The 13683-nt window shown below is 62.8% G+C and overlaps 1 protein-coding gene across 3 annotated transcripts in view; it reads right to left on the bottom strand.

The window, feature by feature from the left end:
• HTRA3 (HtrA serine peptidase 3) overlaps positions 1-12534 on the bottom strand; it is a 29865-nt gene extending 17331 nt beyond the window's left edge. For all 3 annotated transcript variants that reach the window (XR_011145079.1, XM_068975166.1, XM_068975165.1), the window contains exon 1: positions 12150-12534. Coding sequence is in view for 2 of the 3 variants with exons in the window: in XM_068975166.1 (XP_068831267.1) it covers positions 12150-12534 (385 nt within the window). In the remaining variant the exon portion in view is untranslated. The remainder of the gene's footprint in view (positions 1-12149) is intronic.
• Between the last annotated feature and the right edge of the window lie 1149 nt (positions 12535-13683).

Below are 13683 nucleotides of genomic sequence, written 5' to 3'. Positions count from 1 at the left end.
CTTAGGTGACCCTTAGGCCACCCACCTTAGGGACCCCCTCCCTGCCAGATCCCCCACTCAAGGCCCTGACTGTGCATTAAAGCATGACTGGGACTCAGGGCCCAGAAGAGAGCTTGCCTTGGGCTCTGTGGTCAGGGGAGGCGAGGAGGGCCTACCCTACTGATCCTGTGATGTCTGCCTCTCAATCAGCCCATGGTCACTGACCGTTCAGGGCCCAGCCTCCCGCGGTCAGCCTGAATCAAAGGCCGCCTGTCCAGGGTGGCGGGAGCCTAGCTGGGATGTGCCCCACTCTTGGCTCCTTGATGATCAAACGGTGGGCCGCCAGGGACCCCCTGCAGAGGCAGAGCCCAGTGGAGGGGTGGCATTTCAGGTTCAGAGGTTGTGGTCAGAGACCTGGGGCCCACCCCAGGCCAGGGCTCTGTGGCTCCCAGCACACACAGGTGCCCAGCACGCTTATTTCCATGTGGATTGCTAGTGGTCCCCGAAATTCTGGAGAAGCTACTGGCCAGCTAGCCCGTGGAGGCTGAGGCTAGCTCTGCGGCCCTGCCCAAGGGCGCTGGGAACCTGCATTCATGTCTGCCTTCAGGGCGGAGGGGCCACTTCAGGATCTGCGGTCTCACAAATTTCTCCCCTACCAGGCAACCCCTATGTCCCCAAGGTTCCCGGACAACCCAGGCAGCGGAGGGCTTGGCACTAGGCCTGGACATTCTTTAGTCCGGGCTCGTGCCCACCCCCACTCTGCACTGGGGTGGGCAAGGCCAGGTGTCGCCCCTCCCGGTAGGGCCACTCACCCCCAGGCCCTGCTCCGTCACCCGCTGTCTGTGCCTCCTCCCACCCGCAACTCTCCCGAGCCCTCCCCACCACGATGCTCCGGCCCGTCCCAGGTGCAGCTCAAGCCCCTCCCCCTCCAGGCAGCTCCCCCTCCCCCCACGGCCGGCAGGTTTCCCCCAGATCCTCCTTGGGGCTCCCGGCATAAGACCGGTCTGCCGCTCTCGCTCTCATGGGGTGCCGAGCACCTTCTGGGCACACAGCCCGTGCTGGGAACGGGCCAGTGGCCGGCCAGTCCCAGCACTGTGCGACCAGCGATGGGACCGAGGCAGGCCTGGGGTGTGCTGTGGAGTCCAGTGCCTGGAAGGGCGCACTGGGTTGGGGGAGCAGAGGTGCAAAGACACAGCATGAGGGCAGCTCTGGGTGGATCTGGCTGAGCGCAAACTGGGCCCAGTGTGAACAAGGCAGAGAAGGGTGAGAGCATCCGGCCAGAAGAGGCCGTGCCACCATGCAACCCCGTCCCCGGCCTCGGGGACCCCGTCCCCAACCTCAGGGACACTGACTCCATCCCCAACCTCAGGGACCCCGTCCCTGACCTTAGGGACTCCGTCTCTGACCTTAGGAACTCTGACTCCATTCCTGACCTCAGGGACCCCGTCCCCGACCTCAGGGACTGAGTCTATTCCCAACCTCAGGGACCCCATCCCTGACCTCAGAGACCCCATCCCTGACCTCAGGGACCCTGTCTCTCATCTCAGGGACCGCGTCCCCGACCTCAGGGACCCCATCTCCGACCTCAGGGACACTGACTCCATCCCCGACCTCAGGGACTGACTCCATCCCCAACCTCAGAGACCCCATCCCTGACCTCAGGGACCCTGTCTCTCATCTCAGGGACCGCATCCCCGACCTCAGGGACCCCATCTCTGACCTCAGGGACACTGACTCCATCCCTGACCTCAGGGACCCCATCTCCGACCTCAGGGACTCTGACTCCATCCCCGACTTCAGGGACTTCATCCCCAACCTCAGGGGCCCCGTTCCCAACCTCAGGGACTCTCACTCCATCCCTGACCTCAGGGACCCCGTTCCCCATCTCAGGGACCCCATCCCCAACCTCAGGGGCCCCGTCCCCGACCTCAGGGACCCCATCCCCGACCTCAGGGACCCCGTCCCCGACCTCAGGGACCCCCGTCCCCGACCTCAGGGACCCCGACCTCAGGGACCCCATTCCCGACCTCAGGGACCCTGTCCCTGACCTCAGGGACTTCATCCCCGACCTCTGGGACTCTGACTCCATCCCCGATCTCAGGGTCTCCAGAGCTTTGGGCACGTCTGCTCCCCACTGGCTGACCCTGCCCAGCAGGTCCTGCCAGCTGGCAGAGCATGCCCCGAGCTGCCCAAGCCGCTGAGGCGCTGACCCGGCCGCCCGCAGATCCGGACCGCACATGGACCATCCCCCAGATGCTCTTCTTTCCAATGCAGCCTCTCCAGAGATGAGTTAAAATAGGCCACACTCGATTTCATGTAACGATTTGAAAACAAAAACCCCCTGTAAAACATTCACAGGTTACAGGCTGGTGGGAAAACACATCACAAGATTTCATGGCGGCCACCAGGGCAGAGGCAGAGCGATGGGCGACTGCGCTTCGGTTTGTGAATTTCCTGAAGGTTCTCCTCTAGGCAAGTTAGACGCAGATAAAACAGAGACTGGAGAGAGGGAGGCCTGGTCCGGGCTGTGTGTGCATGCGTGTGTGTGTGCTCACGCGCATGCGCGTGCATGTGTGCGTGCATGCGTGTGCATGTGTGTCCACAAATGTGTGCGTGCATGTGTGTGCACATGCGTGCATGCACGTGTGTGTGCACGCGTGTGTGCGCTGGGCTAGGGGGGTATGAGAGCAAGAGTTTCCAGCACCGCAGGTGGCAGGGCCCTGGTGGCTGCAGGAACCCCAGGGAGAAGGTGGGCAGGACTTACCTCCCACCCATGCACCAGCTCCTTTGGGACACAGCAGACCTGTCGAGATGCCCCACAGCCCAGCTGTCACCAGCAGAGGTGACCCCCAAGGCAGCCCCTGAGAGGGGGAGGGTGGGAAGGATGGAGAGCAGGGATGCTCTGCCAGACCCCAACTGACCCAGCAGCACACAGTAGGTCTGCAAACACCACCACAAAGGTTGTTCAGCCTGCTAAGCAGCTCTCGCCGTGAGAGCCGTGTGTCAGGAAACAGGCTGGAGGTAAAGACGGTTGAGGGTGGACACAGGCCTGGTGCCTCCAGACCCTCTGTCCTCCCCGACCCTGGGCCCCTGCAGAGCTCCTGGGTCAGCCAGCTGGTTCACAGCAACACCCCCCCAACCCCGGAACCAGGTCCTGCCCCTTTAAGAGGGCGAGGTGGGTGGTGGGGCTGGGGGGGAGGCGGGGCAGGGCGGGCTGCCTGGGCCGCCCCCCCACACACAGATGAGTCATCCCATGAATCAGTGGGAAAGGAGAGACGCGGTTCCCACCGCCTCGCTCCACATGAAAACCGCGGGCCCCACGGCTGGGAGGCGGACTCTGTTTATTTGGGGGGTTTTTGACAACCCCCACTCTGGCCTCACCCTGTCCTGGAGCCAGAGTTCTGAAGTCAACAGTCAGTCTTGACCAGATTCAGCTGTTAGCACTTTGTGCGTGTGTGTGTGTTAGCCCTAGCCCGCGGGCCTTGGAAGTCCTAGTCAGGAAGACCTTGAAAACAGCGCAAAGCAGTCAAGGCCAGGTGTCCAGTGGCACCTCCTGGGGATGGGAAAAGAGCCGAGTGTGCCCAGCGCCCGCCTCCTGCGTTTCTGTGCGGCAGCGCTTCCGGGAGGGCTGACAGTGGCGGACCCTGAAAGAGGCTCTACTGTGTGTGCTGACTCTGGGTGCTCACGACGGCCCGGGGAACAGGTGGGGAAGTCCTGGCCCAGGAAGGCAGAGGGACTGGCCCAGGCACCCCACCCAGGGCCACGCGTATTGCTGCACAGGTTGTGAACTGTACAACCCTGGGGCCATTGTTAACAGAGATCACAGCGTGGCAGCTGCCCTTGGAACTGTGCAGTGCGCAACCTGCCCAGCTGTACACCTCACCTGTCTAGCAGACAGCGGGCAGAGCCAGGACTGAGACTCAGGTTCTTTCCCTCTAACTCGGAGGTCACTGCCCATTCTTCTATTGCCTCTTGCAATCAGAAGACTCCCCCGCTACCCCCGTCATCACCCAGCAGTCAGCTAAGAACTGAGGATGGAGGGATCATCAGCAGGTGCCCACAAGGTCCCAGGCTGGGCCCATCCATCCACAATGCTGACAGCCTGCAGGCCAGATGGCAACCTCTCGCCCGGGCTCGGGGACCGGGGCTTCCCCTTTAGTCCCACAGCCTCGCTAGTGCCGTACCCGCCTCCCAGTGGCCTCGGCTGTGGTTCCCCAAGCACGCACGTTCTGAAGTGGCCCCCCCAGCCTTTGTAGTCAGTCCTTCTCCTGCAGACCCCCAGGCCCAGACCCACACACTGCCCCTGGAGAGGCCTCCCTGCCTGACTCAGTGGGCTCAGGGACCAAGCTGTCTCATCTGGGGCCCAAGGCCCTGTGTGACCCCCTCCCAGACCTGTCCTTCAAGAAAGTCCCCATGGCCTGGGCACCCCGACCCACAGCAGTGAGCAGAGAGCCTCAGAGAACGGGGGGCCTGAGAGTGGGTGCACCGTCCCAGGGGCTCCTCCACGGCCTCTCGTCCACACCCCCAGGCCCCACCCACCACCCACAAGGGGCCGCTTTGCAGCCCCAGGGGCTGCCTTCCGGATCTAATTAGTTCCCAGGATGGCTCTCTGCCTGTGTTTTTCTTTTTCTTGAAAACATGCCTGTCCCGGAGTGAACTGTCTCCCCGCAGCCAAAGATGGTGACTTCAGATCCCGCTGCGGCTCCAGGGGTGGGGTAGGAGGGAGGGGGGACCCCTGCTGTTTGTGACCCCCAGGCTCCCATCCCTGGAACACAGGGCTGAGGGCTGCAGCCAGACCTCCACTCCACAGGCCACACCAGCCCAGGCTCTGGGCATTTAGGCTTCAGGGAATTTTCACAGCTGTTCTGCAGGGCAGGGATCATCACGATTGTACAGGCCAGGAAAAAGGCTCAGAGAGGTCAGGGCACCCAGCAAGGCTGGCAGCCAGGTCCCCCGACCCCTGACACGTCTCTTTCTCCTCGTTGGTCCTTGTCCAGGGTGGCGGGCTGTCCCGCTCCCAGGAGAGCCCGGCATGGCCGGTCCTCAGCTTGGGGCCAGCCCAGCTCTTCCGGCTGTGAACCCCACTGCGGCTGCAGCCAACGCCACGGAGCAGAGGGCTCTTCCACCAGCCTGTTTGCGCTTTATGAAGGGACGCCACAGGCCAGGCAGGACTCCAGGCCACCCGGAAGCTAAGGTGGGGTCAACCCCCTGGTCTTCCTCTTACAGGAAGCCCTCCCTGCCCTACTGGCCCATCAGTTGACTCCTCTGGCCCATCGGTTGACTCAGCTGTGACGTGGGGGCTAAATGAGGCCAGTGGAACCCCCGTGGGCAAGGCCTGGCACGTGGCAGCCTTTCTGCCAGCGCTGCCTTCTGGCTCCTTCCCATCCTCAATGGCCCTGCCTCCCTCTCATAAACTCCATGCACGTCAGAAACGTCGACTTGGCAATGTTTAGGTTTGTTCCCACCAAGGCCTGTTAACCCTTACACGGGGGTAAATTATCTCATCGACTGTCAGTGATCCAGGGAGGAGGGTCTGTTGGCCCCCCTTCACAGATGGGGAAGCTGAGGTGTGGAGAGCCTAGACTTGCAGGGCCTCACCTCGGGAAGTGGTGGAACTCGAACAGAACTGGGTCTCAGTCCTGGCTCTGCTAGAGGGCTAAAGCATACAGTCGGGCAGGTTGTGTGCGGCACAACCCCAGGGGCCCCATGCTCCCCTCTGCAGCAGACCTGGTGTTCTGTTTGGGAGACACACACCCACATGTCCTGGCCATGTCTGTGCTACTCTAGGACAAGGAGTCTGTGCTTTCTTTCTTTCTCCAACTATTCAACACCTTTATCAAAGCTGGGAGGCCACTTCCTCAGGGGCTGGAGGCCTTCCCGGTGGCCAAGACCAGTCTCAGGGCAGAGCTGTCTCTTCCCACCTGCTGACCTCGGGCAGGTGACTGCACCTTGCTGGGGTCTTTTCTTATAAGGGCCATGACAAACACACCCAGACACGACGGGTGTTTAGCCTGCAGCACAAGGCCTCACCTTTGACCCTGGTAAAACCTGCTGGCTTCTCTCCATCAGAGCAGCCCAGGAGGAGGTGTCTTTCAGTCTCTCCGGCAGGACTCAGCCAGTGGCCCACCGCTCCACACCCGGTTTGTATGAACCCTGGGCCTGCAAGGAGGCCACGTGACTCTGCTTGTCCTCATTTCTCCCAGGCTTTCGGCAGCCGAGGGGCACGTGTCGGGCCAGGTGGACGCCGTCAGTGGGTTGAGCCTGGCTCACTTGGGCTCCGGCTCCCCCGGCACAATGCTCGCGGCATGACGGACTCGGGACAGTTCATCCCCCAAGTGGCTGGGTGGTCTCCATCGGGTCCCCTTGGGATGTGGACTTGAAGACAAGCTCAGACCTGGATTTGGACGGGGTGGGGGTGGGGCTCCACGGGCCCCGCAGGTCATGGAGGGGGCTCCCACAGTCAGGAGGGGCGATGAGCCTGCGGCCCTGCCCCAAACCTCGGCCGCCCCCTCTCAATGATGCAAACACAGCAACACAGCAGTACCAACCCAGGGACAGGGCCGCTCGCCAGCCAGGCTCCTGCCGCGGAAGCCCGTCTCCCACTGGACACCCTCCACGCCAGAACCCATGCCAGAACCTAAGCAGAGCTCTCCAAACCTGCTCTTTCAGGACAGGCCCAGCCACCCGCCCGCCCTGCACCCTGCCCCCTCAGTCATGAGACCCCAGAACCTCTGGGGCCTGTCCCCCTCAGCTGCCAGCTGAGCTCAGACCCACTCAGGCACCAGACTCCCATGAGCTGGGCCCCACGCCCCGCTCTGCACACCTGTTACCCAGAAGCTTCAGGGGTCTCTCACTTCCTGAAGATGGCTCACCCTCACTGCTCCTCCCGCCTATGCTTAGCATTTCCTGCTATCCTCCTCTGCACAGGCTCTGCCTGCATCGGCCATCTCCACGGCTGTTTAGATGCCACCTCCTCCAGGAAGCTCTCCCTGATTGCTCCCTCTCATCCCAGAGATGTGTTCTCCCTCCCCTTCATGGCACAGATGATCAGAGATTTCACAGGGACTTGGCTGGTGGTGGTGGTGGCAGTGGACAGGAAGCAGAGCCCAGGATATACTGAGCTGGTGGGCTGCATGGGAAGTCCTGCTCGGTCCCCAAAGGCAAGTGGGGGTCCCGTGTGGAGATGCATGGGAAGGGGACAGGCCTGGGGAAGGCAGGACCGGATGGGGTGCTGTGGGATCCCAGCGCACCTCCAGATCAGCTTTAGGGAGTGTGAGGTGGCGGGGTGAGGGTGCTGTCCAGGCCCTGGCCGGGAAAGGATGGCGGCACAGCAGTCCAGGCCCTAAGCTCCTCTTGGCCGCATCCCTGGCTCCTCACAGGTCCTCAGGAGCCACCAGAGGCTGCAACTCAGCCCCTGGTCCGGGCGGGGGAAGGGGAGAGGTGGGGGCCCTGGTGAGTCCTGAGTGCAAGGCCCGGGAAGCTGCTAAGAGGATTAAACACCGAAAGTCAACAAAGCTCTTAAATAAACAGAGCCCAGAGTCTCCACTGGTACCTGCTCTGGGGCTGAACAATAAAAACTGATGATTAAATGCCACGTTGTGAATTGCCCTCCAGGATTCTTGCTGGGAAAATCCCAGGGACAGGGTCGGACAACTGACCTTTCAGCGACCGAGAACGAATGAACTGCCCTGGGGCTCGAAATTCTGAATTGCAGACGCGCAGGCCTCCTGGTCTGCAGCTGTGGGCAGAGGCTGTGAAAAGAGACCCCTCTGCTCCATGCAGACGCAGCTTTCTGGCCTTTCCTTTCCCCTTGATGGATACTCATCCCCAACACGTAGCATCTGCCTTGCACAGACATGGGAAGGCGTGAAAGCTCCCTGGGTAGGTAGTGAGCCCACCATCACTGGGGGTACGCAAGGAGAGACACCCACCATGTGGGCCGGCCTTTCATTCCAACGGCACCCACTGAGCTCAGCTGCTGGACCAGGCCTGCAGAGAACAAACAGACCAGACGTCCACCCTGTGAGGCTCAGAGCCTGGTGAAGTTGAATAAGACTTTGAGTTAGAGAAGAAATGAGAGGTGGTTCAGAGGAGTCCCCATGGTGCGCCCATGAGGCTGATGCAAGGGACCCCCCAGGCAGTCAGGGAGGGCAGCTCATCTAGGCTAAGGCAAGTCGAGGACTCGGTCCTACGAAGGTGAAGGAACGGGAATTTGGTGCAGCAGACACTGTACTTGCAAAGACCCCGAGGCGGAAAGGAGACCAGTGTGGCTGCAGCAGGGGAGGAGAGGGTGTTGGAGGGGTGGGCAGGGCCAGACGGCACAGGGGGTTGAGGCTCAGGGTAGGTGTTGGGGAACGGCTGCAGGGGTCCCACCCGTGATGGGCAGCATGGATTTATCACGGTCATCCCTGGCCGCTGTGTGAAGAAGTGACCGGAGGGAGGATGAGGGAGGCGGAAAAGGTCCGCGGAGGCCAGCGTGGCTGGAGGGACCCTGGGGGGAACATCTCAAGGTCGAGCTGAGGACCCTCCTGCAGACAGGGAGTGAGGAACGAGGGGAAGTAAGGGGTCAAAGCGTGACGGAGCCTTCTGACCTAAACTCCCCAGGGGTGGTCCTGTCGGACCAGGACACAGGACTTCGGCTCAGGGAAGGAGGGGGCTGGAGACAGGACCCTGGGTGCATCCGAAGGCAAGTGAGGGTGGAGCCGGCAGGACTCACGTCCAGAGGGATATGTTGAAGATAGTAGCCCCTTACCTGCCACCACACGTGGACATCACCCAGTGATTTCTGACCAGGCCCTGGGAAGGCCCGGGGTCGGGGAGTGAGTATCGCCACCAGGGATGCTCTATAGAGGCTGAGCCTATTGGCGCTGGAGACCCAGGCCTCATCCTGACCCCAGACCTTGGGGGCCCGCCGCCCTGCGTGAAGAAGAGTGCCAGCCGGACCCGAGCCAGGCCTGCCTCTGTCATTTCCCAGCCGAGTGACCTCAGCCCCATCACTTGGCCCTTCCCTGCCTCGGTGAGCACATCTCGGGTGCATGAGTAAGGAACGGATTCGCCAAGTGAGACGGCGCCAGCCCACAGGGGCTGGACTCTGCCCCTGCTGCCTTGCGGGAAGCCGGGTGTCTGAGGTCCCTGTGCCCGGGCGCCGGGAGCAGGGGCGGGCCGCGAACCGTGGTGTGCAAGGTACTCATGGGAGGCTGGGCCCATCTGGCCCCGCCCACCGAGGCCGCAGTGGCCGCAGACCCTCTGGGCGCCCCCTGCCCCGGGGGGCTCTGAAGACAGGGCTTGCGGTCTGCGCGGCCACCCGGTGCGTCCGGTCCCTCTGCCTCTGCCCGGCTCCCAGCTCCCTGCGCCCTCCCCATCACCTGTCCAGAGAGCCCGGGTCACCTCCCACCGCTCAGCACTGGAGCTCCGCCTCTGGGGAGCCTCCCAGGCCTCGCCAGGTGGTGGAAAGGGTGGTGGGAGGCGTCAGAAGCGCGGTCATGACACACAAAGTAACCGGCCGTCCGGCGACGGCTGGTTGGAGGCACGTGTCTGCGTGCCGTAGCTCATTACTCTCTGCACCAATTCATCGAAACTGAGCATTCGGTCCACTTGACAGATGAGGAAACTGAGGAGCAGGGCCTCGTGGGCAGCACCGCGTTCGGAGGAGGGGCAGGGCCAGCCCCAGCTGTGGGCCTCCCACTCCGCCCCTGAGCCCTCTGCGGCTGCCTGTGGCCGCCACGCTACCGTTCTCTGCTCAGCCGCCAGTGTCTCCCTCCATCCGTTTCTCCAGGGCCCAGCCGGGCTCTGCCTCATTGCAGGGCGCTTGTTGCCAGCCCACAGCGAGCAGGACACACAGAGCAGGGGCTTCGCAAGCTGGGACTCCATCGGCCAAGAAGAAAGGTTTCATGACGCCCCTGGTGGTCCAGGGACTAAGACTCTGTGCTCCCAACGCGGGGGGCCCAAGGTTCAACCCCTGGCCAGGGAGCTAGGTCCCACTTGCTACAACTAAGAGTTCACCAACCACAACTAAAGATCCCCTGGGCCTCAACTAAGCCCCGGCGCAGCCAGGTAAATGAACATTTTAAAAAAGAATACAACATTTGATAGTTATTAAAGAAAATAAAGGCTTTGAAATGCCTAGACCACCTCCAACCCACTCCAGCCCCTGGCGCCCTGGAGCCTGACTCTAACAGCATCCACTACTTGGGAGAGTTGGCTTTGGGGAGCCCACCCTGAGCCCTCTGCCTATCTGACCTGCCAGCATGGCCTGAGATGGGCCCGCTGGCTCTGAGCCCCAAGGCAGAGGGTGAAGTGGGCACGCAGTAAATGATAACTTTTCCACCCCCATGACATCGAGTGGCCCCACGCCCCCAGTCTCCCAGGCACAATCCAAGCACAAGCCTGACCACATCACACTCACTTCTCTTAAAACCCTTCAAAGGCTGTCCCATATAATCATGGCTAATCCCACATAATGCTTCCCAAACCAGGCTCCCTGGAACCCCGGCGTGCCAGGGGGAGGTCCTGTGCATTCTCCCAGGAAGGAGCTCTTTGCTGAAGTTCTCTTGGGAAACCCTGGGTTTTTATCATTTTGGTTTTTTTTTTTTTTACCTTGTTGCAGGGAGCTCTGAAAGACTCAAGCTGAATGTGACTCCCCACTGCAGGGCTGGAGTTTACTTTCTAGAACGTTTGGGCCCCAGGACACTTGTTTTCAGAATCCCAGACCCGATTTGGGAAGCCTGGCCTACAGGGTGAAATCTAAGGTACAATGTTTATGGGACATGCGTGGTCCTGTCCCTGACAAGCTGTCCAGCCTTGGGTGTCACACACATGCACACACACATACACGTGCACACATACATGCAGGTGCACACACCCACATGCACACGCATGCACGCACATGCACATGCGTGCACACATTTGCACACATGTGCGCACACACACACCCCTGCACACCAGCTGCTCTGGGCTGTGTTCTCCCTGACCTGGCTCACCACACACGGTAAGGTCTCCATGTGGCGATTCACACTGCCTTCTCTTCCCAGAAGAGCTAGCCCTTCAGCCCTTCCAGGCTCCCTGGCTCCCAGGTGGCCTTGTGCCCCACGGTGGAGCCCGTCCTGGGGGTCAGCATCTCCCCAGCTGTGGGCTGAGGGCACACACGGAGCCTGATTCCTCTCGGTTGCTGTGAACTCAGCACAGGGTGCTGTGCTCAGAGCACCTAGGAACCAACGCGGGAGCCTGCCTTCCCAAGAGATGCCCCAGACGAACATGGGCACAGCAGGGTTTTCTAGCATTTTCTTTCACAGGGTCAGCCTGTGTGGCAAGAAGCCACCTGGAGCCAACCCCAGGTTAGGGGGTCTACTCTAAGGTTGGGCTTCTCCCGTGGCCCAGCGGTAAAGAGCTGGTCTGCCAAGGCAAGAGACGAGAGATGTGGCTTCCATCCCTGGGTGGGGAAGACCCCCTAGAGGAGGGCATGGCAACCCACTCCAGAATTCTTGCCTGGAGAATCCCATGGACAGAGGAGCCTGGTGGGCTACAGTCCACGGGGTCCCAAAGGCACGACTGAGCGACTTAGCACGCACGCACGCACGCATGCTCCAAGCTTTGATGGGACTGAGAGATTTCTTACCCCATGGCCTGTCCACACAGAGCCCCCTCACACAGTCCAGAGACGCCACACACTGGCTCACCATTCCTAAACGACCTTCCAGAGACGTATTTCAAATGCAGTACAAAAAGAAAAAAGAAAAGAAAACACCCTATGTGGCTCAACTGCTGTCGTACGGATATCCAGACATCGAAGGCCAGGAAAGAGTGCTTTGCATCCAACTCCCAGGCAGGGCAGGGATGTGGGGACCAGGGGAAATGAGACACAAGGTGGGTACATTTTAATGAAGCTGGAGAAATGCTGGGCGGACCAGGCCCTCTGGGATGGTCAGAGCCCTTGGTCTCACCACCGGTGGGCTACTTCTGCGACCTTGGGGACAGCACTTTGCCTTTCCCCGTCTTGGTTCCCCGACCTGAAAACCGGAAGCCTGGTTAGAGGTCTCTAAAAGAAATCGTCACTTGCCCCCTGGGGAGCGCTCCGCCCTGGCTCTGAGCCCCGTTTCCCAGGAGACGCTTCTTCATCCCCACGCCCCCAACCCCCAGCGATGCTGGCGCTCCCTCCCCTGCCGAGCGCTTACCCGATGGGCAGGCGCCCTTCTGCAGCTGGCGCACAGGCGTCCCAGAGAGCTGCAGCGCGCGGCGGCTGGCCGCCTGCAGCGCGCACACGTTGGCGTAGGTGTGCCCGTCGGTGCCACACACAGCATGCGCCCAGCGGCAGCGACACAGCCCGCGCACGCACTCCAAGCTCTCCCCGCACGGCGAGTCGACGGCGCGGCCGCACGGCTCGCCCTCGGTGGCGGCGCACACCAGGCAGCAGTTGCAGAGGTCCGGCACGTAGCCGCCAGGGCAACGGGGGCTCGGGCACCGCGACACGTCGCAGCGCGCGGGGCACGACGCGGCTGGGGGCTCCCGGGCCAACGCCAGGGCGGCCAGCGCGGCCAGGAGCAGCGCCCGCGCCTGCATGGCGGACCGGCCGGCGGCGGGCGGCGGCGCGGGAGACCCGCCCGGGGAGGGGGCGCGCACCGAGGCCGCGGCTCTGGGCGCCGACGGAGGGAACGCGGCCACCTGCGCCGGCGGCTCGGGCTCAGGCGGGCGGGCGCCGGGACCGCAGGGACATGCCCGGGGCGCGGGGAACGCGGCGGAGAGGGACTGGAGAGGCGCCCCGTGCCGGCCGGGCCGACAGTCTGCGGGGCGGCCGGCCCTGCCGCGTTTTAAGGCGCCGGCCGCCCGCCCTCGCAGAAAGGGGGTGGCCCGGCCCCTCGCCAGCTCCGCCCCGGCCCAACCGCCGCCCCCCTCCACCCCCGCGCCGGCCTTCCGGGGCCTGGACCCACCCGCGGCCAAAAGCTGGGCCTGCCTGGTCTGGGGAACCGGGTGATGGTTATGCAGCGCCCGCCCGGCGTGTCAGGGGCCTTGTAGGGGAGGAGCCACCCGCGTGCAGGCCGCGGGTACCATCCCGGGAATCTCTGACCCGGCCCGGTTCGTGTCCCAGTTCCAGTGACCTCAGCTACTCCTCCGGGTCCCCCCCTTCAAAGAATGGGCAAGGCCAGACCGTTAGTCCCGGCCCCTCCTCCCCAGCCCGTCTCCTCTCCCTGCCCTGCGGCCCAGCGCCCCCACCCCCACCGCGGGCCTCCTGGGCCTGGGTGCCCTCAGGACTCACAGGCCTGGCCCCCGGCCCACCGGCAGTCGAGGTGGACATCGCCCCCCCCTGGGGAGACGCTGGGGACAGACCTCCAGGAAGCGCCTCCACCCCACCGACCCCGGCCCTTAGAGCTCGGAGGAGTTGCTTTCCCGGGCTCCGCACAAGGTCTGTCTGGTTCCGCCCGAGCTCTCGGTGCCCTGGAACCCTGGCGGGGTCACCTGACAGCCCTGTGCCTCAGTGTCCCCCCTGGGAAAGGGGAAGGCGTAGGGCTGTGCCATATAGGGAGCGTCCCCTGCATTGGGGCATGACATGCAGTCAGCCCACAGGGGGCTGATTATTCTGCACACGTTCTCGGAAAAGACGCTCCAGGCCGGGGACCCTGCCCCGAGGGCCCAGAGCCTGGTGACGGGGCTGCCTGCAGTGTGACGAGGGCTGTGGGCGGGTGTGGTCCAAGGAGAGAGAGGACAGAACCC

The sequence above is a fragment of the Capricornis sumatraensis genome, chromosome 7 (assembly GCF_032405125.1).
Source record: "Capricornis sumatraensis isolate serow.1 chromosome 7, serow.2, whole genome shotgun sequence".
NCBI classification, from domain to species: Eukaryota; Metazoa; Chordata; class Mammalia; order Artiodactyla; family Bovidae; genus Capricornis; species Capricornis sumatraensis.
This window is presented reverse-complemented; position numbering and strand designations above follow the sequence as displayed.